This window comes from Trachemys scripta, chromosome 1, assembly GCF_013100865.1.
Source record: "Trachemys scripta elegans isolate TJP31775 chromosome 1, CAS_Tse_1.0, whole genome shotgun sequence".
Lineage (NCBI taxonomy): Eukaryota > Metazoa > Chordata > Testudines > Emydidae > Trachemys > Trachemys scripta.
This window is the reverse complement of record NC_048298.1, coordinates 15,525,391-15,552,350: the sequence shown is the minus strand read 5'-3', so window position 1 is coordinate 15,552,350 and position 26,960 is coordinate 15,525,391. Positions and strand designations below refer to the sequence as shown.

General features: G+C 44.1%; 1 protein-coding gene across 2 annotated transcripts in view; it reads left to right on the top strand.

The window, feature by feature from the left end:
• Positions 1 to 3,694: 3,694 nt before the first annotated feature.
• FRMD4A (FERM domain containing 4A) overlaps positions 3,695 to 26,960 on the top strand; it is a 552,359-nt gene continuing 529,093 nt past the window's right edge. The window contains exons 1-2 of one of the 2 annotated variants that reach the window (XM_034765163.1): positions 3,695 to 3,980; positions 4,412 to 4,548. In XM_034765163.1, the coding sequence (XP_034621054.1) occupies positions 4,504 to 4,548 (45 nt within the window). In that variant the 5' untranslated portion in view covers positions 3,695 to 3,980; positions 4,412 to 4,503. Of the gene's footprint in view, positions 3,981 to 4,268; positions 4,549 to 26,960 lie in introns of those variants that run through there. The other variant, XM_034765172.1, reaches the window with a different exon arrangement.

The following is a 26,960-nucleotide window of genomic DNA, read 5'->3' as shown; positions in this document are numbered from 1 at the left end:
CCCAGTAACGACCCCTTGGGGACACCACTATTTACCCCTCTCAGTGCTGAAAACTGACCATTTATTCCTACCCTTTGTTTCCTACTGCCTTTTAGTAATTAAAGTAATAATGATAATTCCCTATATTACTCAGTAATAATATCTCCCTATTACCTGAATAATAGCCCCTTTACTATATTAATTCCCTGTTCCACAGGCTCACACACTGCACTATTTTCTATTCAACACTATTCATACCTCCAAAAGTTATTCTATGATAGACAGGAGAGAAGGTTTCTTTCTGCTCTTCTTTGCCCACAAGGGATCATTGTAGTATAGATTTAGCGCTTATCTACACAGTGGGATAGGGTTGCCTGGTGTCCAGTTTTCGACCAGAACACCCAGTCAAAAAGGGACCCTGACAGCTCTGGTCGGCACTGCTGACTGGGCTGTTAGAAGTCCTGTCGACAGAGCAGCTCCTTGCCTGCCGTAGCTCTGCACGGCTCCCGGAAGCTGCCGCCAGGTCCCTGAGGCCCCTTGGCACATGAGCAACCAGGGAGGCTCCATGCGCTGCCCCTGCTCCGAGTACGACTCCGCAGCTCCCATTGGCTGGGAACCACGACCAATGGAAGCTGTGGGGGCAGTGCCTGCAGACCCCGCACCCCACACCAATATCCCAACCCAATGCTCCAGCCATGAGCCCCGTCCTGTGCCCCACACCAGAGCCCATACCCCCAGCCGGAGACCGCACCCCCTCCTGCACTCCGAACCCCTGCCCCAGCCTGGAGACCCCTCACTCACCCTGAATCTCTCATTTCTGGCCCCCCTCACCCCCAGCCCAGAGCCCATACTGCCCCGCATCCCAACCCCCTGCCCCAGCCCGGAGCCCCCTCCCATACTCCAAACCCCTCATCCCCCACCCCACCCTGGAGCCCTCACCCCCCTGCTGCAACCCAACCCCCTACCCCAGACTGGTGAAAGTGAGTGAGGGTGAGGGAGAGTGAGCGACGGAGTGGGGGGGGGGGATGGAGAGAGTGGGGGCGGGGCCTTGGAGAAGGGGCATGGTGGGGCGGGGCCTAGGGGAAGGAGCGGGGAAGGGGATGGGGCAGGGGTGTTCGGTTTTGTGCTATTAGAAAGTTGTGAACCCTACAGTGGGATAATGCATCCTGTGGGGGTGTGATTTCTAAAGCACACTAATGTGTTGTACAGTAATTGGAGCACCCACGGGGAAAAATAAAAGTCAGCACCTGTGAGCCAAGCCATTGCTTACTCCAGGATCCGCCTCTCCTGAGACCAGAGCTCAGATACTGAAGTGCCTGTTGATAACTACTCCAGCGACCCAGATCAGGTTGTTACAAACAACATGGTTTATTGGCAACTTCACAGAAATACAGAGAAAATGACCAAGTAAGAGAGAGGCACCAAAAAAAAAATACCCCAGTTGCTTCCTTTCAGAAAACTTAACTTGTCTGAGATTCAAACATTGCAAGGATTTTACCTCCTTCTAGAAGATTTTACCTCCTTGTTCTTACAGAGACCAGAGATGTCTGTTTCTGATCACCCACTGTCTCAGTCACATGATCCAGAGCGCACATGTGTGTCTGTCATCAGAGAGACTTCCTTTTCTTATAGACTGGTTTTCAAGAGTTCCTTAGTTAATTTTTGAAGATTAATTTATCCATTAGTCCAGAGCAACCAACATGGTTATTTCTTTTTATGATAGAACTGCTTGTAAATCATAAGACAAAACACATTTCTTGTACACTGATCAAAATCCAGGGCAAAAAATATGTGAAAATTTTATTGAAAATTTCCCCTACTTTAAAAAAAAATCAGAATTTTGAATCTTGAAACATAATCAAAATATTGAAATTTAAATTTTTAACCAGCTATGTTTGATCAGTTTTATCTGTTTTAATGGTTCTTCTTTTGTCCCTAAACATACATGGATATTAGCCAATGTTCTCTTTTATAGATACATTTCCAAATGAGTCTTTTAAAATTTGCAGCACAAGGAAAAATTCTCATTTCCTTCTCCTCGCATGTTCAGTTGTCAGTGAACAGTTTTCCAGATAACAACCTTTGAGATGCAGTGTTGTAGCTGTGTCAATCTCAGCATGTTAGAGAGACAAGGTGGGTGAGGTAATATCTTTTATTGGTCCAGTCAAAGATATTACATCACGCACCTTGTCTGTCTAACCTTTGAAATGAGCTTTAGTTAGTGTGGTAATTTGCTGATTTCTCCAAGCTAAAGAAGAGTCCATGAGGTGTATTTGTTTCCCTAACCCTAACTGGCAACGCATGCAGATAAAATGTACAGAGTGGGAATTGCATGGGTAAGTTTGCAAATTTAACTCAACACTTTAAATCATATACCCAGACACAGCTGACTCACTGCATGTGGTCAATACCCTGCAACTGATAGATTTCAGACTTCTGGTCTTCTTCTGTATTGATTTCACACAGCAATGTTTGGTTAGGGCTGCCTCAAACCAGACTTTGGTTAGGAGTTCACCCTACAACTGTACTCTTCATAGAAGCTGGAGATTGAAGAGACCTCTGGGATCAATTTATTATCTTGCCATTGCAGGACTGTTGACTTTACATTGGTCCCACCCATCGCTGGAAAATTATAACGAGTGGCTCCAAAAACCAAACAACCCCCAACCCTAAAAACACTTGCCTGGGAACTGTGAAAGTATCTCACATTTGTCAGGCAGACCCTAGAGTTGCAGAGCTGGCTGTTTACGCGGCTGTGTTATCCTTGTAATCACACAAATACAGAGCTGTACAGTTCCACATGTGGGTTAGTACAGGGAAAACTTGAACAGCTGTAGCCTGTGGGTATTTGCTGTTGATGTTTAAAATCTTCTGTTACATATTTTATATTTTGATGCCCTTAGACATTTTTTAAAAGGTTGCTTTCATCTCCCCCCCTCCCCTCCCAATTTCCCTGTCTCAAATTATTTAAGGAATTTGTCTCTGTCTTCCTTGGAATACTGTCAACCTCCTGCTTCTCCTCAGAGAAGAGTGTTTTGTTTGCTTGTTTTTGATGGGGTCCAGGGGGTGTAACAACTTGTAACATCCCATGCTGGAAGGAGAGGGAGAATAGCTCCGTGGGGAGAGAGATGGTAGCCTGATGGTTAGGGTGAGATCCTTGGGGTGGGGAGATTTTACTTCAATTCCCTGCTCCATCCATTGGCTTTCTGTGTGACCATTCTGTGCCTCAGTTTCCCACCTGCTTAAAAAAAAGTGGGAATGATACCTGGAGGGGGGTTGTGAGGATAAAAACTTTAAAGAGGAGCTCAGGTCTGATGGACTTGGGTGCCTTACAAGTGCCTTAGATAGAACTTCCCATCCATAGGGGAAGTTCTGATAATTACCTTGACATGCTGATACTTTAAAAAAAAAAAAAAGACTAAACTGGTGGCCTTCACAATAGGATGCTTTATTTTCTAAAGCTCTGAGAAAACCAATCTCTTACAGCCGATATTTAAACAAGTGGCTTCTTCTCAGGCTAATTTGTCCTGTGTCTTAACAGTCTCCCATCCCCGCAATTAGCCTTCCATCTCTGCCTGAGCTGTAGACGCTCCACAGGGGATCGTAACATGTAGCCTTATGGAGGGGCGGGCGGGCGGGGGGGGGGGGGGGGAAGATTCCTGGCTCTGCTGTTTGCATGTGGTACAGGCAGTGTGATCAGAGCAGGCTGTGTAATTACATGTCTCTAGTAAGTGTGTTAGCTCCACAGGGAGCTGAGTCCATTTGGAGAGGAGGAGAAAGAGATTTTATTTTTGGGGGGTAAGGTGAAAAGGGTCAGTCCATAACCCAGTTCTCATTCGAATATGATAAAGGTAATTGTTGCTCTCAAGTGAATGTCTGGCGCTTCCTGGTTCTGCTCCTCTCGTTCATTGCTCATGCCTGTATTATGCAGACGTCTGCTTTCCAAAGAGAGGAGCAGGTTTTTATGAGAAGAGAGAAGAAAATTGACGATTTTGGAAGCGGTATGTTGTGATATTTATTAGCATTGCTTCTGCATCAGTACTGCAGGGGGGAAGGAGCAAAGAGTCTGGGATATTGCTGCTTTAACCACAATAAAGATAATGACAATTAAATCAATTAATCCTATTCAGTATGGTGGGTGGGGGGCGGGGGAGGGTTGTATCCTGTATTCTAACCTCTCACGTAGGTGTTTGATATGAGTCTTGTGTTCCTGCACTTACTGTAGCTATGTACATCTAATCTTTAAATATCCTGCAGCTTCCGATCTCTCATTCCTCCAGCAGGCTCTCCATTCCATTTCTCTCCTCCCTCTAGTGTAAAATTTGGCCTAGCTACAGCTTTTTTCCTCGATTGAGGAGGGGTGGTTGTTTTTTCCTCCTCCACCTCTAGGAAAATGCGATCTGACCCTGATTCTGGATTTCTATTTTTGTAGTTTGCTGTAGGTGCTGCTGGATGCTTTGCTGTGATACGGGGCCGAAGGCTGACCAAATCCGAGGGAGGATTTGTATGTAGGAAGAGAAGGTTATGGCTGTTCAGCGTGCTCCAGAATCTGCTCTTAGCTTGTTGATGGTAAGTGCTTGCTGAAATGTGGAGCTTATTGAGAGGCTAGTGGGGAGAGTGCATGGATCCTGAGTAGAAAATCATTGAGAGACCATGTTGACCACATGCTTTTCTTTAACAGGTCCTGGAGAACTTTGAAAATGAGTTCATTTGGAGCGTACATAGAAACATTCCTCTGATGGTGGTTTTAAGCATATTCACCACTAATAATGTTCATATTTTGAAATGCCTTTAATATACAGGTATATTTGCATCCTGGTTTATCCCAACCTGTAGAGACTTCCACATAGTTCATCATATGAGAATCTAAAATGTCTGTCCTTTCTTCCTTCTGCTTTCTCTCATTTTTTCCTTGCTAATTGCAAGACAGCTAAATGCCAAGGAGTCTTTTCCCCCATCAATCCACATACATATGTCGTTAACAATGAATGGATGATACTGTTATCATCATTTGGTAAACCAGTGAATAGTCACTTGACTAGCTAATGAGTATGCTGGACGTGATATTGACTGCGACCTGTAGAGAGAAATGGCTAGTGTTTATATGAGACATTTACTACATGTTGCGCTACTGACCTACTTTTCAAAGTTCTGCAGATTTATAATATTTCAAAGAAGATTATTTCGCATAAAACGTGGAGGCTAAGTCCCGGAAAATAATGATATCTTGCTGCAATTAAAATAAACCTTTGGTGGCATCAGAGATGGACGTTAAGCTTTATTTTTGTTTCAATCTCTCTCTCTCTCTCTCTCTCTTTTTAAATAATTTGTGTTGCCATTTTAAATGCTGCAGCATAAGAAGGAATTTTAGTGTAAGATCTCTGCTGGATTTGTTTGTGTCCAAATGTCTCCATAACATTTCCACTGGAGGCTTTTTACAAGCAAAGAGCAAATGCAATATATATATATTGATCTTTGCTTTCTGACTGAGAAAGGGAATGGTCTCCTGGAACATAGCATTTGCAGACATGATGAGTTTATCAAGGGGATGCTGTAGGATAATCGGTCTGTAGTGTCTTGAGTTGTTAACAAAGGTCAAGCTTAAAAGGGCAAATTTTATGTCTGTTGCTTGAAACTCTAAATACGCTATTAAATATACTGATGGTTTGTTTTTATATTTGTTGGAGAGTAATGTGCTATACAGACTGCCCTTTCTTTCTCCCATCCCTCCCAGGCGTTTTAAATGGTCTCTTCCTTTTCCCTGCCTCTGACCTTTCACAGGTATACTAAAAGCTCCCCAGTTTCTAAAGCAGTCAGTGCAAATAGGAGGAGGAGGAATTATTTATTTTGTTTTACTTCTGTCTTAATTCGCAGCCTCTATTTTTATGCTTCCAATTGACCCCCCACCTTGTTTATTTCCTTTAGCCAGTTCTGTATGTTGGGTGAAATTCTGTCACTGTGCAAAGCTGCCTGAAAAATGTGCACCCAAAAATCTGAGTTTCTACGGCTCTGTGCTCAACAAGGCATGCCCACATGTGTATGTATCCTGTATTCTAACTTGCAGTACTGTTTTCTGCAGTTTACTGTGCATCTAATCTCTAAATATCCTGCAGCTTCTGTTATCTCAATTCTCATGCACCCGTATGTAACATATCAGCAAAGTTTGTGTTGTAGATCCCTTTAGTGGCTACTTCACTAGTGCATAACTGCCCAATACTGCTACCAGCTATTGGAGCTACTCCTTTAGCTCAACGGGTAGGGTTTTGTGCCATGGATCTGAAAGTCCTGGTTTCTAACCCTTCTGGCAATCTGTTTAGAGGGTTGATACATTGCTGGGACAGGGAAATATGCATTGAAACTCAGGGTATGTCTACACTACGAAATTATTTCGAATTTATAGAAGCCGGTTTTATTGAAATCGGTTGTATACAGCCGATTGTGTATGTCCACACAATAAAATGCTCTAGGTGCTCTAGTCGGCAGACCGCGTCCACAGTACGAGGCTAGCGTCGACTTCCGGAGCATTGCACTATGGGTAGCTATCCCACAGCTATCCCACAGTTCCCGCAGTCTCCGCCGCCCCTTGGAATTCTGGGTTGAGATCCCAATGCCCAGATGATGCAAAACAGTGTCGCGGGCGGTTCTGGGTACATGTCGTCAGGCCCCTCCCTCCCCCGTCACAGTAACGGCAGACAATAGATTCGCGCCTTTTTACCTGGGTTACCTGGGTTACCTGTGCAGACAACATGGAGCCCGCTCAGCACAGCTGAGCTCACCGTCACCATATGTCCTCTTGGTGCCGGCAGACGTGGGACTGCATTGCTACACAGCAGCAGCTGCTAACTGCCTTTTGGCGGTAGACGGTGCAGTAGACTGGTAGCCTTCATCGGCGATCTGGGTGCTGGAAGCCGTGGGGCTTGCCTTTTGGCAGTAAATGGTGTATTATGACTGTTAGCCGGCCTATTACAAGTCGGGTCATCGCACGTTAGCAGAGTCTTCCCTGAGCAGCAGCTCGTGCAATAGGCCTGAAGACCATCGTCATACACCGCCCCGTATTTGCTGCCAAGCACCCAGAAAGATGCCGAGGGCTATCAGTCACGCTGCACCGTCGTCTTAAGATGTAAAAAAATAGATTTTCTCTGTATTCATTTGCTTCCCCCTCCCTCCGTCAAATCAACGGCCTGCTAAACCCAGGGTTTTCAGTTTAATCTTTGGGGGGGACCAGTCTGTGACAGTTGTTTGTGTCTCTCCCTGATGCACAGCCACCGTTCTTTATTTTAATTCCCTGTGCCTGTACGCCATGTCGTCACTCGGCCCCCCTCCCTCCTTCCCCTAGGCCGTCAGATACTACGTTTGCGCCACAGCTCGAGCCGAGAAGCGGTTCGCGCCTTTTCTTTGAATTCTGGGTTGAGATCCCAATGCCCGGATGATGCAAAACAGTGTCGCGGGCGGTTCTGGGTACATGTCGTCAGGCCCCTCCCCCCTCGTCACAGCAACGGCAGACAATAGATTCGCGCCTTTTTACCTGGGTTACCTGTGCAGACAACATACCACGGCAAGCATGGAGCCCGCTCAGCTCAGCTGAGCTCACCGTCACCATATGTCCTCTGGGTGCCGGCAGACGTGGGACTGCATTGCTACACAGCAGCAGCTGCTAACTGCCTTTTGGCGGTAGACGGTGTAGCATGAGTGATAGCCGTGGGGCTGGCAGCCGTAGGGCTGCATTGCACCAGCCCCTTGCAGGCGATGGTATATTATGACTGGTACCCATCGTCGTCGTACTGGTATGGCTGTCAATCATGGCCACCTGGGCAGACATGCTACTGTTTCGATGATGACGGTTACCAGTCATAATATACTATTTTCTGCCAATTGCCCAATATTGTCTGCTAAGCACCCAGAAGAGGCCGAGGGCGATGCTGGGTGCTGGCGGACGTGGGGCTGGCAGACGTGGGGCTGCATTGCTACACAGCAGCAGCCCCTTGCCTTTTGGCAGATGATGGCATATTATGATTGGTATCCGTCATCATCGTACTGGAGAGGCTATCACTCATGCTGCACCGTCGGCTGCCACCTTAAGATGTAAAAAATAGATTTGTTCTGTGTTCATTTGCTTCCCCTTCCTCCGTGAAATCAACGGCCTGCTAAGCCCAGGGTTTCCAGTTTAATCTTTGGGGGGACCATTCTGTGTGACAGTTGTTTGTGTTTCTCCCTGTTCCTGTACCTGTACGCCATGTCGTCACTCGGCCCTCCCTCCCTCCCTCCCTCCCGCCCTCCTTCTCCTGGTCCATCAGATACTACTTTCGCGCCTTTTTTCTGACCAGGCGCCATAGCTAGCACTGGGATCATGGAGCCCGCTCAGATCACCGCGGCAATTATGAGCACTATGAACACCACGCGCATTGTCCTGGAGTATATGCAGAGCCAGAACATGCCAAGGCGAAACCCGGACCAGGCGAGGAGGCGATTGCAGCGTGGCGACGAGAGTGATGAGGAAATTGACATGGACACAGCCCTCACACAAGGTACGGGCCCCAGCAATGTGGAAATCATGGTGTCACTGGGGCAGGTTGATACCGTGGAACGCCGATTCTGGGCCCGGGAAACAAGCACAGACTGGTGGGATCGCATCGTGCTGCAGGTATGGGACGATTCCCAGTGGCTGCGAAACTTTCGCATGCGTAAGGCCACTTTCATGGAACTTTGTGACTTGCTTTCCCCTGCCCTGAAACGCCAGGATACCAAGATGAGAGCAGCCCTCACAGTTGAGAAGCGAGTGGCGATAGCCCTGTGGAAGCTTGCAACGCCAGACAGCTACCGGTCAGTCGGGAATCAATTTGGAGTGGGCAAATCTACTGTGGGGGCTGCTGTGATCCAATTTGCCGGTTTCTCCGCTTCCTTGCTGCTGTGAGCTACCTACAGTACCTCCATCGTCATCTTCCTCGTTCCCCGAACCGTCTTCCCTGTGTGTTTCTCCAGTGAGAGAGTCATAGCACACGGTTGGGGTAGTGGTGGCTGCACCCCCTAGGATCGCATGCAGCTCCGCGTAGTAGCGGCAAGTTTGCGGCTCTGCCCCGGACCTTCCGTTTGCTTCTCTGGCTTTGTGGTAGGCTTGCCTTAGCTCCTTAATTTTCACGCGGCACTGCTGTGTGTCCCTGTTATGGCCTCGGTCCTTCATGGCCTTGGAGATCTTTTCTAATACTTTTCCATTTCTTTTACTGCTACGGAGTTCAGCTATCACTGCTTCATCTCCCCATATGGCGAGCAGATCTCGTACCTCCCGTTCGGTCCATGCTGGAGCTCTTTTGCGATCCTGGGAGGACTCCATGACGGTTACCTGTGCTGATGAGCTCTGCGTGGTCACCTGTGCTCTCCACGCTGGGCAAACAGGAAATGAAATTCAAACCTTCGCGGGTCTTTTCCTGTCTACCTGGTCAGTGCATCTGAGTTGAGAGCGCTGTCCAGAGCGGTCACAATGAAGCACTGTGGGATAGCTCCCGGAGGCCAATAACATCGAATTCCGTCCACACTACCCCAATTCCGACCCGCAAAGGCCGGTTTTATCGCTAATCCCCTCGTCGGAGGTGGTGTAAAGAAACCGGTTTAAAGGGCCCTTTAAGTCGAAAGAAAGGGCCTCGTTGTGTGGACGTGTCCAGGCTTAATTCGGTTTAACGCTGCTAAAGTCGACCTAAACCCGTAGTGTAGACCAGGCCTCAGTAACAAATGTCCCAACCTTCTAGGTTCAAATGTCTCTCTGGGGCTTCTGTGCAAAGGGGTGTTATTCTGGAGTCTCCCTGGTTTTGAACGGGATGAAGATTTGTAGCTTAAAAAAAATCCCACTGCCCCTTTGCCTCTGCTGTTTTTGTTTTGTTTTGTTTTCTGCTGTATGCCTAGATGTAGCCACCAATCAGAATCTCCCCCCCCGCCTCTATTTAAAATGCATGCTTGAGCAGCCTGCCCTTGGGTCAGTAACAAATACCTACATCATTCATCCTGCTGTAATGGAACCTTTTCTCTGAATTCCCCTACACTACAGGGATTAAAGGATTAAACCCTTCACCTTCAGGAAATAGCTTTTAATGCTGTGGTGGGCTATCCACATCAAGGGAACCTTTTCTAAACATTTTCAGTACCACACTTTTCCATCAGTAATGTGTGCCTCAAGGGTTCCATCATCCGTTTTTTCAGGACACAATGGCAGTGGTGTTGGGGATGGGTTACTTTTCTGTGCATGCTATGAGACTACTACTACTTAGCCTTTACATGGTTCTTCCACCTGGAGATCTCTAGGCATTTACCTGGGCTGGTGATGTTATCCCTGTTTTACAGATAGGAAAATCAAGGCAGTTAATGGGCTTGCCCAAGCTCATATATACAGTAAGTCAGTGGCAGATATGGGAATGTAGCTGACCCAAACACTGGACCAAAAGCCACTGGCAATTGTAATGGCAAATTGTCATTTGTGGTAGTGCTCAGGGCATGCTAGGCACTTCCCATATGTACCAGCTGAGTATGCCCCAAGGGGCCCACAGATTAAGGAAAGGCAGGCAGGCAGGCCTGGTCTGCACAGGGTTTAACTAATGGTGTGGTCTAGTTAAATCAGTGCAAACCCCTGTGTGTGGACAGTCTTCTTTCAGTTTATTATTATTTTTATTTATTTATTTGTATTGCACTAGTGCCTGTCAGCCCCAGTGATAGGCTCAGGACTCCCATTGCGCTAGGGCCTGTACAAACACGGAACAAAAAGACAGCCCTTGCCCCATAGGGACTGTCTTTTTGTTGCTCTTACATCAAAATAATCATGTCCACACAGGCTAGAACTAGCTTAAATAAATTGGTTTAAAAAACAGATTCAAGTTCAGCTGGTGCAACTTTCCCCTGTAAACAGAAGTCAGGGAATAGGCCCAATGAAAGGGCTTTTTTACACAAATCCAATTTGGGTTTTTCCTGCTGTAGAGATGTTACATGTAATATAAATGGGAACGGACTGAAAAGTTTAAATGTGAATCCCTATTTCTTGGCAGTGATCCTTCATATTAGAAATGACTTGAGTCTGGGCAGTGCCTTGCCTTGCAGAATTCATGTTACCAAGCTCTAACATACTGCACAGATTGCAACAGACAAGCAGTGTCACTTCAGCTGGAACTGAGGAAGTAGCCTGCTACAGAGCATAAGCAATTTTATCTGTAGGATCACCTGATCACTAGCATCAAGGTTGCATCAGCCTCTGTGCTTCAGGAGGAGTGAGCATAATAAGAGTGTAATAGCATGTGTATCTTCATCCCAGACAAGCCATTGCATTTTCTATGTTAGGATCTTTAGCACTGATGCAATAACAGTACGCATTTTATGTTCATCTGATCAGTCTGCTGCAATGTTTTAAAGCTGCAGACATGTATTGATCATGGGGGGTTTAATGGCATAGTAAGTTATGTTACCTGGTTTCTGTTGAGAGGGAATCACAGCATTTCATACAATTAGTTCTCAGGGATGTGACCTTTTAGAGTACCATAGGTTAAAACACCTTTTAATATGCACTAATTGACTGCAGAGTTTCAGAATGGGAAGGCATCAACCACAGCTGTCCTCAGCAGTTAAGCCTAAATGCTGCTGCACAAAATGATTGCCTCCTGTCATGTCACTCACTGGTTCCAGTGAAGCCATTGGCTCTGCTTTCCCTGTACCTCAGGATGAAGCTTCTCTTGCTCCTCAGCAAGGGTATGGTGGGCCCTACTTCCGTTCATGTCTGAGTTTTCGTCTCCTGCTTCCCCTCGCATTGTCTTCACTGCCTCCTATCTAGCTAATGTAGCATCCCTATCTGCCTGGATACCTCTTTTAGCGCCAATCTCCTTACAGGTTTTGATGGACAGGCCTGGTTCTTCTGGATCCCACCTCCAGCTCAGCACGGTGTAACTTCTTTATTTTCTTTCCACATGAATTTAGTTGGCAGTGCCTCCACCCCCCTCGCTCCTTCCGGGCAGTGTCACCAGGGCAGCTTGGAAGGAAAATTGAAATAACACAACCACGTACAATATATTCAACACAGTAATTATATTAAACAGGAAGTAAATAGAACATAACAGGGTAAAACACTACTCTCACGGTCACTGGTGGCCATGCTGATAATATCTGTGAATTTCCCTTGTCACGTGACCTGATACTGCAAACGAAAAAATTAGTGTCCTGTTTATGTATTTTGTAGGGGCCCTTGATAACTCATAACAATGATATCTTCCGTAGCAGCAATAAGCAATCTTGCTGACTTGGTTCAGTACAGCTCAAAAGATTCTCACGTGGGGTAAGATGGTAAGTCCCTCCATGGATTTAGTAGGCTGCGGGTAATAAAACCCCCAAACCCTCAGCCCCTGGCTTGAGGACATGATCACGGAGCAGGGAGTCTCCTAGACAATTTCCTAGACCATCTAAAAGATGGTTCATTCACAACTCCACCAATGATTCTCCAGTTCAGAGATGGATCTGGACTCTTCAGCCACTGCCGAGGAACTGATGATCACAGCTGGCAAGGATCCTCTTCATGCAGGAGTCAGGCTATTTCTGGTCCCAAGATTTCCCCTCACCGCAAAGGGATGCAGGCGTCAGGTGCAGATACAATAACTCTACTAAACATCCTCACTCCCAATCTCCTCCCCTAGAGCTCAGATACATTCACAATAGTAGGGCAGCCCTGAGCTTGCCTCCAGAGCAGTAGTGACTGATTTCACCTAAGGCGCTGAAGCACTAACTCAGCCTACCTGGGTGGGGAGTTTTCCCAACCAAACTTTTAAAACTGGGAGCCACCTTGAAAAGGGAAAGGACCAAGCTGAGGGCCATTGCTTCCAGATACCCACAGGTCAGTTCTCAGGAGGATCCCTGCATGCACCCTGAGACTCATGAGCTCTCCGACAGTAAGTCCTACCCTTTCTGGGCTTCCCCCTCTCAGTGCTTCTAGCATAGGGGCCAACTCCATGGTGCTCCGGGGCTGGAGCACCCATGGGGAAAAAATGGTGGGAGCTTAGCACCCACTGGCAGCCCCCCTATCAGAACTTCCCCCTCCCCTCAGCGCCTCCTGCCCGCTGGTGTGCCCCACAGATCAGCGCCTCCCCCTCCCTCCCAGCGCCTACCACCTGCTGCGGATCAGCTGTTTCGCGGTGTCTGGAGGCGCTGGGGGAGAGGAGGGAGGAGCAAGTGTGAAGCATGCTCAGGGGAGAGGGTGGAACTGGATGGGGAAGGGGCGGGATGGGAAGAGGTGGGGCAGAGGTGGAGTGAAGTTGGAAGAAGCAGGGTGGAGGTGGGGCATTGAGGGAAGGGGTGGAGTGGGGACGGGGCCTGGGCAGAGACGGGGGGGAGCACCCCCTGGCAGATTAGAAACTCGGCGCCTATGGCTCCCAGAGTGTACATCTCACTTCCTATTGGTCAGGCTAGCTCTTCTCAGGCATTTACTTGTCAAACATTTGACTCTAACCCCCTCTAGGGTGACCAGATAGCAACTGTGAAAAAACGGGACGGGGGTGGGGAGTAATAGGCGCCTATATAAGAAAAAGTCCCCAAAAATGGGACAGTCCCTATAAAAACGGGACATCTGGTCACCCTACCCCCTCCTTTCTCTCAGACACTGCCTCTCCCCTAAGCAGGTGCCCTGGTGGCCATCCAGCCACACCTGCTATCCTCCCCGAAGCTGGCGGGGCCCCTGTCACTCGAAATAGTATCTCTTGTTCTTGGGTGCCTGGCAGACTCTGAATCTGCCCTTGGCACCCCCTTCCTCTCCAGGACAGTGCGTCTCCCTGAGTTGTTAGTGCACAGAGACCCAGGAACCTGGGTAAGCCCCTGGGTGGTTACAATAAGGTGCTTATTTGGTTCCCATTACCATAGTATCTGAGCCCCTCAGAGTCACTGATGGATTTATCCTTCCAATACCTTCTAGGGCTACATAAATGATCAATAATGAATGTCAGCTCTCCATAAATAATGTTCCATTTAGAAATCACGTATCTCTTAGTACAATAGTAATGACAATTGCTTGGGTTTATAGAGGCATCTTTGGTCCCAAAGGGCTTTGTAAAGTTTAAAAACATCACTAACAATATGAAATAAAAATAACACTGACAACACCTATCTATAATATCCAGTTACCAGGGCCGGCTCCAGGGTTTTGGCCGCCCCAAGCAGCCAAAGAAGAAGAAAAAAAAAAAAAGCCACGATCGCAATTGTGATCGCAATCTGCAGCAGCAATTCGGCGGGAGGTCCTTTGCTCCCAGCAGGAGTGAGGGACCGTCCGCCAAATTGCCACCGAATACCTGGACATGCCGCCCCTCTCCGGAGTGGCCACCCCAAGCACCTGCTTGTCAGGTTGGTGCCTGGAGCCGGCCCTGCCAGTTACATTATAAGCTGAGGCTCACGGTGGGATTCAGGATAACCGGGTTCCACCCCTGTGTCTTGCTTTGTGAATTTCCTACTTAGGATAAGATATTTCAAAGGATCTGAATGCAGTTAGCTGAATTGCACTAGATCAATGGGTGCTCAGTTCCAGCCCCCTTAGGTTCCATTGAAAATCCCAGAGCCTGTTTCTCTGTGCCTCGACTTCCCCCCTTTTTAAAAGGGGAATCATAATACTTCCCTCTCAGAAGTTAGACTTAACGCTTCCGAGTCTCTCAAACACTTCAGAATGTTTGGCCCTGATCTTACTTGTTGGAAGTCAAAGGCACAAAGCTCAAGGCCAGGCCCTTGTGCTGAAAGGCCCTTCTATAGGAGTAGTAGTGCTTATTATTGCTACCAAACAGTTAAAATGCAATGCCTGCTTTTACTGGCTTTAGGGGTACTGGTCTTGAAAACAGCTTTGACTCTCCAGAAACATAGGGGGCAGACGGACGGCTACATTTTCATCCACCAACTGGGTAGCTAGCAGCCATGTGCAATGCAAGTTTTGGGCATGCAGATGCTGGAATACACAGAGCCCAGATTTAGAGCCCTGAACAGAAGGAAATGTGTTCTATACTATTCAGGTTGTGACCGTTACATCTATGGCAAGAGAGCTTGGCTTGGAGGATCATATTAATGCCTTTGGGAGAAGCAGTGTTACAAAAGAAGGGTGAGCTCATTCACTAGCTAACTGTAAATGTCACTTCTCAAGTTGAAATTGTCTCACTGTTTACTACCCTCGCTCAGGATATGTAACAAGCACATGACATTTTAACCTTGTGGCCCTGACCTCTACCTACTAATTAAGTGACCTCAGCCCCTGGGATGTAGATCTTAGCTGCCCCATTCCTTTCCAGCAAGTGAAAATCATGCATCTGTTTCTACACAGGGCTTCATGCAGAAGCACCTGCAGCCCTCATTTGACTTCAGGGGGTATCCAGCACTTGTTGGAGGACCACACTGTGCCATCAGTTTGTAAGCAGAACACTCCCTTGCTTAGAAATGGATAGTGCAAGATTGCCTAGAATCAGCCCAGCAGTTGCCCTTTCACCCTCTCATGCTACTATTTCAAATTCAAATCTGAAAGGATGAAATGAAGTCACCAGACCAGGCGATCACATAGCCCATATTATAATCCTAGCACGTAAGAGCCCCAGTCATGCAACAGGACCCCCTCTTCTTGCATGTACTTTTGCTAAATAGATTAATTTGTGGTTTTACCACAAGCCTTGAGCATGAGCTGATGTGTAGCTGCACAGTTCCAAGATCACCCAAGGGAAGGGATTGATGCTTCAGAGGAGCAGAATCCTTAATACGAGAAAAGAACTACCCTCCCTACAGGCCAGCTCTGCTGGTTGTTGTGTTGGAGGATGGGGGCGGAGGAGCCAAATACCTGCTCAGGGAGGTGGGGGGAGTGGCCGACGCACAGCATTTTTATATAACACTTTGGTCTAATTTTGGTTGTTGGGTTTAGTGTGCGGGTGCTGGGTGGTGTTGGTGGCCTGTGATAACCTGACTAGATGATCTGGTAGTCCCTTTCGGCCTTAAACTCTGTAATGCTAGCTCCTACTTACCCATCCAGGCCTGGACTCTGGCCCTCATTTATTTCTGTGTAATTCTGAAACATCCCCACAATGATACTGAAGCTCCATTCTCAGTGTAAACTGGTGAGAGAAAGAGGCCAGGATGTTAAAATTACAAATACAGAAGCCACTTAATTCAACTCAGTCAGGTCGAATCCTTGGATTGCTATTAGCTTCTTTGTGATGGGATCTGTTATGTGATACCTGTGCTATTTTAGCTGGAGAATGATGAAATTATTACCGTTGTAATTCTGTTACAGAACATGTGATTGATTTCCTTTTCTTTCTTTTTTGCACACATGTTTTTTAAAGTGTGAATGAGCAGATGGCAATGTCTCCATGTCTGACTTTTCCCCTTTACCATGCTCAAATCCAGGCACAAAACAGAATGCTAATTTGATGTTGTTTACTAAGGATAGGGTGGTGGTTTTTCATTTCAGGAACATTTTTCAACCACTCATTCAGAATGACTGGGAAGATTTTTTTTTTTTTAATTATTATTTATTTTTTGTCCAAGACATAGTCATCGATTTTGTATGAGATTATAGAATTTGGATGTTTCTGGGAGTGAGTTAATGGGCATTTGAGTAGGCTTTCAATATGATTAATGTGAGGTTCTATACAATTAAGAGACAAGTGGTCAGTTAGCATCATGGATGGATCACTTGGTGTATTGACAATGAGAGTATATTTTTTAAACAAAAATTGATTTGTTCATTTGACAGTGTTGATTTATCCCCAAGCCAAAATTAATAATAGATTATTCTGTAATTATATTGTTTCATCCAAAATATTTCAGTTTCATATGTGTAACTGACCAGTCTTTACTTACTGTAGTTATTCAATTCCCTGAACTCTGGCTATGCAAGTCTTAGGCCTTGTCTACACTAAAGGGAAAAGTTGATCTAAACTACACAATTTGAGTTACGTAAATAGCATAACTCAAATCGACGTAGCTTAGATCTACTTACCGCGAGGTCCACACTACGCGACATCAACGGGAGACACTCTCCCGTCGACTCCCCTTACTCTTTTCGATCAGGTGGAGTACAGGAGTCAACAGGGGAGTGATCAGTGGTCAATTTAGCGGGTCTTCACTAGATCACTAAATCAGCTGCCGATGCATCGATTGCCACAGCATTGATCCTCCAGTAAGTGTAGACAAACCCTTATTTCCATAGCCCTGGTCTATACTGTGTGTGTGTGTGGGGGGGAGGGAGCGGAGGCGGGGGGGGAAATCGATCTAAGTTACGCAACTTCAGCTACGTGAATAACATACATAAATCAATCCCCGCTGGATGGATTGCTACCCACCTATCTGGTAGGTAGTAAAGACATATCCATAGTCACTCTACACTTATTTCTCAATACAATGAAAAGCTTTTATTCCACATAGCTAATGATGTCAACCAGTCACAGTATAGGGGGTTGCAAAATTTCTGTATGGTTACTTCTCAATAATTACTGTGAATATGCAAGTCTCTGTAATCTGGCAGCTATATTTCAGCCACTTATATTGGCTTTAGGGTGAATAAAATGTTTTTTTTTTAAATAAACAGATTTTTAAAATTTAAATCAGATTATTTTGATTTTATGATGTAAATTACAGTGGTTTTTCTTTTTAAAAATAAAACCAATTAAAATGAAATCTGAATTTAGTACAAAATATGTTAAGGCCTAAACTTATTCTAATTTCTTAAAACACTTATATAAAAAATAATAATGCTGAATCCATGAGTCGCCATCAAAATCTTTGAGTTAAAGGCTGCTTTTCTATATAAAGAAAAAAATATGGGGGGAAAAATCTAACTTTTGAGGTCAATCTTTATAAATGTGGCACGATAGATCATGTACTGTATTGAGGACTTGTTTTGTTGAATAAAAATACATTTTATGTTCTGTTTTGTGTGTTTAATTAAATTCCAGTTACCATCCTAATGATCCTAAAGCAGCTTGACATAAATTGTGAGCAAAACATTAATTATCTAGTAAATAAGCAATATACCAGTCACCATTTTCTAACTTACTAAAATGTACAATTAATTAATTAGAATCTGAAAATATTAAACTACGTAATGGATTAAATAAATGTATATAATTATAGTTGCATCCTCCAGGGTAGAAAAAAGATGTACTAAATCTGATGTAAAAGGCTCTGGTTGGCTGTAAATCAACAGGTTGTAATAGTTATATCAACGAATGGGAAAATAGCTGAAGTACAAATGGACAAGTTGATTACAATCGATGAATTAAATTGAGTCTGTTCATGGGGTGATTTAAATCCCATTGATTTAAATCAATCCACCTGTGCTGCATTTTAAAGAAGGTAGCCAGCAACAAAAATGGCTGCCTCAGCTTCAAAGAAGCTTCAAAGTATAAGACGACAAAATAATACCAAAAAAGAAATAAATAAAAGTTTAAACTTATTTCTCTTTTTAAAAGATTTTTTTTTACTATCCCATAGCATGTTAACAGACTGACTAAGCTGTATACTGTATATTTCCCAGAAGAAGAGTGTTACAGGTTGAAACCTCTTGCTCCATCAAGATTGTAGTGACCCTTGAAACAGACAAATGTGAATAAACAGATCTCAGTATATGGCACAAAATATGCTTTAAAGGGTCATTAAGAAGCATAGAATCAAAGTTATTTGTTTTTTTGTTTTTTTTTTGTTTTTTTTTTTTAGAAAGAAGAATGAATTTAAAAATCAGTCCATGGTTTGTACTTTCAGAATAGATAAAAATAAGGTGTTCATACCATTCCCTTGTCACTTGGAACTGAGCAGATGTTTCCTGCACTACTTGTGGTGTCAGCATGGCCTTTTGGGGGCAAACCAACTGTTAAATAATAGCATACACTTGTCCCGAGCAATATGGATAAGGTGACCAGACAGCAAATGTGAAAAATCGGGATGGGGTGGGGGTGGGGGGGTAATAGGAGCCTATATAAGAAAAAGACCCAAAAATCTGGACTGTCCCTATAAAATCGGGACATATGGTCACCCTAAATATGGATGGGCATCTCATGCTCCAAGAGGCTCAGATATGAATGCACCCAACTAATGTTCCTTAAGCATTACTGAAAGATGATTGAAATGTAAGGTATTACGGTCGGGCATTCAGCAATGAAGCCCAAGAAGCTGATGAGGTTATGAGAAATGGCAATTTGGCTACAATTCAAAGAAATAAAATGCAGCGGTGAAAGGATTGTAGATCACTTCCAGTGCCAGTTCCAGTCCCTGGTCCTAATCTTTAAGGCCCTAGAAGAGCTGGGGACAAAGCTTCCTTGAATGATGCCAACAACCAACCAGAGAAGATAAGATTGAGCCCAACCTTAATTCTTTTCAGAGTGTGTTACAAAACCCACCTGTTTGCAAAAGCCTTCCTTTGATAACTGAAGAATTGCAATGGCCAAGACAGTACAAAGCGACCAAATGTAGGAAAGGCAAAGAGCAGAATCCATTAAGGACAACTGTATAATTCCTAATTACCTTATCTAGTTCTCAGCTAGATCTACCGAAACTAAACTACTCTTCCTCTCTGCCAGTGAAGGATTGTTTCCTACAATGAGTTCTCCCTTGCTCCCCTCCCAACGTGTCCAACCCGTTTCAACCCTTTAACTATCTAAAAAGTAACTCCTTTATGGGATGCTCCAGTAATATAGACATCAAATCCATTTTGAGCATATTTCCCATCTGTGAGCAGCCTGTGATCCTAAGACTTGAAGACTCTCCGGTTTAGTTACCAGTAACTTGGGGAAAGTTAATGGAGAAATGTTGTATAACGTATGTTCAGACTAATATATGTTTGATTTTTGCAACTAATGTATTAAAGTGAAGCCAGAGACACAGCTTTGCAATAAACGTGGTTGAAATATTTTTCATTCTGAATAATATTAACATAATTGAACCTTAATGGTCAAAGGACAATATATTTCCGGGTAATTAATTACTGGCCATGATAGTTGATAACCTAAAATTATACCTTGGGCCATTAACCCTAGGTCATTAGTAGCCAGGGACATGTCTAGTCAAGGTCATTATTACTACTATACCACAGGCTACTGTAATAGAAAAGCATGAAAATTAGCTGTATTAAAACCTTTTCTCCCACTCGCTTCCCTCTTTAGCGATACAGGGCAAATTGTGCCCTCAATTACTCTGGATTTATAATGACTTTAATGGATTTACTCAGCATTTATACAGGTATCAATCTGAGCAGCGCTTGGCCTGTTGTTTTCGGGTTGTGGACACTTATCCACAATTGGAATGAGATGAGACACACAGAACATTTGCTTCGATCTACAATGGGCAGTGGCATCAGATGAATAACGCAATTATTTAATTTAAAATTTTAAAACAAGTACCACAAGGCATGCTCTTGTTAGCCATTTCAGCAGTAGGCCGAGGAATGAGTGGCCCCTGGATACTGAACTGTTATCTCATGCCTGTTTCATTAGCAATAAACACAGCATCCGGCAGACAGTTTTGTAGGAAAGAATTCTTTATTAAGCATTCTGAGTGGCCAGTCTTACATGCTGAAAATGGTGTGTGTGTGTTTGTGTGTGTGAGAAAGAGAGAGAGAGAGCGCGCAGCCTGGCCACTAAACAGGACCCCTCATGAAACGTGACCTTTTCTCCAGTTTCAACTATCATCCTACAATCACTAAACATTTTCCCTCCAGCTAAGACCTGAGGTACATTAATGCTTTGGGGGAGCGTGTCCTACTGTTTCTCATGCTCCACCTGTTGTGAAGATAAAACAGCACCCAGCGTTGTCCCGCTGCTTCTCACCAAACCTAAACTCACTGAAAGAAGGATGATGAATAATATCTTGAAAAGAAACCTGAGAGTCACTGAAATAACGAAGAATTCTTTTTTTAAAAAATGGAAAATGATTACAATAAGAACTATCGAGTAAAGATAACTTGTATTACAGTAATGTCTTTTTTTTAAAAATGGTGATAGTCATGTTCACTGGTGGCCAAGGTTTTACATATTTATTGCATTAAACACAGCACAATAATGAGGCTGTATCTTGTTTGGTTGTGTTCGAGTGTCCAAAAGGGTGCTAAGCAACTCCCATAGAATAAGATGGCTTCCTGCTCAAAAGAGCATAGCCTCATGGAAGTTAGGCATCTAAATACCTTTAAGAACCTTGCCCTGAGCTCTTCGGGGCAGAGAGTTGTCTTAGTCTAAGGCCCTGCTCTTGCAATGGGACTGCACAGAGGCACTAGTGGGTTACAGTGATCCCTAAACAACCAAAATAGGGACCAGGATGAGGAAAGCAACAGAGTACACAAGCAGTGATTGCGCTGAAGTCTGATGCACAACTTATTAGTGCTAAGATTTTTTTCCCCTCTGAAGTTATTTTTTTGGAGTCAGGTGCTGATTAAAAAAGGCAGCTTCATCAAACAGCATAAGCTGATTTCATGTTGGATGGAGCCAAAATCACTTTCTGCATCCGTATCAAAGCATACTTTGCAAACACTTGTATGCTCACTGATTCAGTGAAGGTCTCTCATGTTTATTTCTCATTTTCTTTGTATATCCAGTAGCTGATGCGTTCTGTTTGCTTTCCCATGCCTTGTGATAGGACATGCATGTAATTTCATTAATTGTGTCTCTGTTTCAGAAGGCCTGTGCTGCTTATAGCATGAACACATTTTTAATAGCTCTGTTGTCAACCTAGATGGATCTACATTCAGCTTTTTCCTGGGAAATAGTTCTCAGTTAGAATAAGAGGCTTCTTGCCTTTGGATGAAGTATTTAAATTCCATTAGGGACCACTCATTATTTAGCACGTTTTGAATCAAAGCTGTAGGGAAGATCAGCAGAAGAACATTAATTAGAGTTGGCCCAAAACCAAGTCCCAGATCCTGACATCTCTGAACATGGGGGAAGTTGGGATTTGGATCCACTTCCAAATGCTCCAGCTTTGGGTTGCCACTCATTACAGCATTGTTAACAGTGGTCCTATGGTTAAGTTTGAAGAAGCCACTTTCAAACACAAGTTGCAGTTTTGAACTTTCTACACCTGTGCGTGCACACACCTGTGCGCACACATACTTTGCACATGACATTTTTCATGTCTAGCCTCAGATTTGTAAAAAATGATGTCTGTGTAGTTAAGCACTGCCAAGCTGCACACCCAAAGTGTGCACACTGGACACTTTTGAGACCTAGTTTGGACATGTGCAGAAGTGTGCATGCATATTGGGTCATACTGACTGACTGAAAACAGGGGGGTTGTTATATAATGGAATTGAAGAATACAATCGAGTCCTAGGTGTGTTTTAATTTTTGACTCATTGATGGGTAATAATAATTTTATTGCCAAAGTCCATATATGTAAAATACATACTTTCTGTCTTATTTAATGACTAACCTCTTACTAAGAGGGCAATCAGGTGGATATTTTCCAAGTGGTGCTCAAATTCTATTCTTTGTGAGTAGAATGTATATGTACAGAATTTTGAGAATTTATTTCTTAGTGACAGTAAGGGAGTCATCTTGCCATCATTGGCCCCATTCCTGCAGCCTTTAATTCAGCCGAGCAGTATTTACTTACACAAGTAGTCCCCTATCAATTGACTACTCTTTGATTGATGGTTGCAGTGCTGGGCCTGTTGATTTCAGTGGAATTTTTGCCATATACGTTAATGGGAACATGCTTGGATCCTAATTCACTCGGGGATAAATTCTGGTTTTGGCTACATGAGTGTAGATTCAGAGTAACTTCATTTTCCCCAGTAATGTTCATTCTGATTTAAACTTCTGTTAATCAAGAGCAAATGTCAGCCCTTGTCTGAGTGTCTAATATAGTTTTCAGAAACTACAATGCACAAAACTCAGTCCAACCTTTCTTCACACTGTAGTCCTATGGTTTCAATCAGTAAAAATTTCTCATGTGGATGAGGGTAACAGGACTGTGGGCATGTGGGTTGTTTGACTTTGGGGTTATTATTGGCTTATTGCTGGAATATTCCTGTTAAAAAAAGGGTGACTTCTTAGTAGTGATGCGTCATCAAGTATGTACCTTGCATTGATATTTTTAGGTGCTAAAGCCACCATTTCAATGAAGCTGGGGTGGTGAAAATTGTCCATAACATTTTAGATATATAATTAAAGTACCATCTGCCTCTGAAATGCAGCAGATGTATAATTGATATTCACTGCTGATTTGCCACTTGATTTTTGCAGACATTGAATGCTATAATAGTTTATACAGTGGGATTCTAAATACCCATGTGAGAATTCTCCTCTTCATTTGTTCCCTATCAGAAGTATAACTATCTTTCCTAGCACTCAGAAGGTAGAAGTATTAAAAGATAATTTGCAATAAACCAAGCCAAAATGTTACAGTACTAGGATGTAAATAGATAAGAAGCTGCATGACATTTTATCAATTTCAAAGGGATCTGTGCACTCCTGTAAAATCACAATTTTAGCCAGAAATGCTCGTTAGAAAAATTAAAATGTTACTCCCAGAAATAAACAAATCTTCTGCACTAATTAGGATCCATGCCTTATAACTGAGATTATAAAGAGGGAGAGGTATTTGCTTTTATGTGGAAATGTAGATCTCCCATTTGAAAATATGAACATTCCAGCAGCAGAAATGTTTAGGTTTTGGGAAATCCAAAGACCAACTGTAAAATGAAAGACAAGCTTTCTTCACTGGAAGAACTGCACAGATGATAATCAGATTGAAACCCATAGCGGGTCCCTAACAAACAGTGAGTTTAACCACAGAAAGTCCAAACACTGTAGAAGAACAGTGGTATGTGTCTTTCTTTTGTCACTGTTTAATCATCTTGTTTTCTACAAGGGAATACTTCCAGGAAAGACAGTGGGCCTGAATTTTCTCCCATCAAAATCAAAGGGAATTTTGTCATTGGCATCAACGGAAGCAGGTTGAGGCTGAATATTTTATATTTGTTGCTACCTCTTCTGATACCAGTATCCTATTCTGGCATCCGATTTGCACCTTGACTGAGCGGTAGTGAATGTACAGGGCCTGGCAGATTGGCTTGTCAGTGGAGAAGAAATCAGTAATGGAGAATCTGGGTATATTCTAAGTGTAATTTACCTTTTTTACACACACATCCCAGTCCTGGAAAAGAGGTGCTCAAAGAGCAAGCAGGCAACCCCTTTTTTCCAGGAATCTCAGCCCAGCACCACTGCCCAGGTCAGAAAGCACAACTCTGCCTCAAGAATTGACTGTGATCAGAGACCAAGGCAATAAGCAAACTCTCCTGCAGGTCACATAATTCCCTTTCCAAAGACCACTGCATCTACACAGTACCTCGTATAACCCTAAACTAACAACACACGTCTTCCCAAGACTGAACTTGAAAGACTATGTAACAGCAACACCTGGTGACGCCTGCTTTAACAATATCTAAAACACAGCACTGTCTGGTGGCTACGGCAGAGGACAGGGTCTATTACTAGCTCTGCTTCAGCCAAGCATCATGTGTAAGTTTCTCCAAGCATTGTTTTTCGCCTCACATTCACAGTCCTCCACCATTCTTCTCTTGTCAACACTTCTGCTTTCATTTCTTCTCACTCCCTTTCTAGCTCCACACAAACTCCTGCCTAATTGCACACATTGCATCCTCCCATGCTGCTGTCCTTTACACTTGTATCAGTCCCCGCCCCCCTTCACTTAATTCCCCCCTTAAAATTCATTTAATTCATGAAGGCTTTCAATGACCACTCAGCATGGAGAACCGAGACTCACCTTTGCATGCCCCAACTATCTCTTGCACATACTACTATACACGCTGATGCAAATCAGGATGTGTCTCCCAACCCCAGAGTTCTCTTGTCTACTGTCGTCAGTAGCTCCCGGTGTGGTGCTCTGCTCTTGTTCGATGATGATAACAGTCGGCTGCGTGCGTGTTCCCTCTGTCTGCTGCCCCGGCTCTGCGCAGATCGCTGACACAGCAGACCCTGAGAGAACCCCCAAAGACCACAGACTTTAGTAAGGTACGAAGGAACCCGAGCCAGGTTTATTGTCAAACGAAGCACAGAATAGTTTCCCGTGGACTCTATAAGACATACTATGAATTTGTGCCCCCTGGCAATGGACCGGCTCAGTCAGAGGCGGGACTTTCCACTGCCCCCTAGGCCAGACAAAGATGCGCACTCCGGGACCTACTTTTATACAGTTACAGGACAGATTACTCATCCCTACTAACGTATTGAGGTACAGCCCCTTGACTCATTAGGGTGCTGTCTCCTCCTTTGATCATGTTGTTTCAAACAGATCTATCCATTATGCTGTCCTTTTGACCCTGTCTTTAAGATGCATCTGCCTGTTCCTCGTTATCTCTGTGGAGTGTTCTGATGTCATCTTGGCACAAGTTCCTCTTATTAGCACTTATGTGTGGATGCACCTGCTTCTATCAACCCTCTTCTCGCCAACTTCTGTGAGTGGGGCCTGCCTCTGGGTCACAGCCCAGCGTTTGCTTAGCAATGGCTGGAAGTACTTTGGTTCAGGCTTCAGGCCTCAGACTGGGCCTCTGACACAAGAGTTTATGTTTCAGGGCCTCATCTTACTACATCTATTTTTCATTACTTCCTCCTTCTCACCTGCATGGACTACGGCTATGTCTACACTTACATTGGCATGAATAGTACACATGCTGCATTCTGTCCTAGCATGGATATAAATTGTAGAGTTGAGGGCGTGGCACTACCTAGGCAAGTAGACTAAAGGTATGCCAGAACCTATACAGTTCTCTACAAGCCCAAGTCATGTTTCCCATGTCTACCTTTCTATTTATAGCCATGTAGTGTCCTGCTGCCTCCCCATTGCTGGAGCCTTTCCTCATCACAGCAAAAGACTGGCAATGGGGACAGGTTCTGGGAGCTCTCCAGCCAAAAGCTGCCAGAGCCTTTCCCTATTGCCTCCCCAACTAAAGCCTTTCACTGCCACATGTAGCCACACACCATTGAGTGAACGCAGCCTGTGGCATGTAGCTACATACGCCCTACACACTCCTACCAGAATAGACGAGGCCTCTCTCTCTCTCTCTCTCTCTTTCTTCATTATGCAGATTGGCCTGAACCAAAATCCTTGATCTGAATAGCTCTGAACGATGTGACCTGACCCTGAGTCACATTCTGGTTTGTCACCCTGGGGTAACTCTACAGTAACTTCACTGACCTCAATAGACTTACTGCAGAATTGCAGTGGTATAAATGAGATCCCAATTTAGCCCCTTATTAATAATGGGCTAAATCAAAAGCCCAGCTCGATCTGAGCATCCTTGAATAGCTCTACGCATCCAGATTTGAACTTGCAGCTCTCGGTATTGCCAGTTCCAAGTGTTCAACGATCATGAGTGAAATGCCAAAAATAACGAGATTGGATTAGAAATCATGAGACTATTTTATAAAGACTAAAATTTGGGTGCTTTTTCTTTTTCTCTTTGCCTTCTGGTTTTCCAGCTTTTACATTCCACTCAAGTCACATTTTCACGCTTGTCTCCAGAGCGATAAAGAAGCATATATTTTTTATTTTGTTGTTTTGGTTTGTTTCATTTATGTATTTATTTCATTGAAAGCGGAGATTCTTTGGTAATTTCATAACTGGAACTTGGGCCTTAGTAATCAAATATCATGAGCCTTCAGATAAAATTGTGAGAGGTACTGGAAACATCTCTAATCTATTTTCATTCTTCCTGAAAATAAAACCCACCTATTGTTTTTTTTAATCAAATTATTGACTGATCTGTTTTGCTTTAAAAAGACACCTCCCTCAGCTTGAAATGTCAATTTTAAAATAAAGAATTAAAAGTTTCAGGTATAGCCTGTACTCGAGTCCTCCTTCGAATTTTTTAGTTTTAAAATCACATTTCACTGTTTCTTTTAGATGTTTTTTCTCTTCCCTGTTGCTGCATGAAAAGATCACCTCTATTTTTTGCAACATCTTTTGAAAGGTCTCAGTTTTGTCCTGATAGGAATAAAAACAAA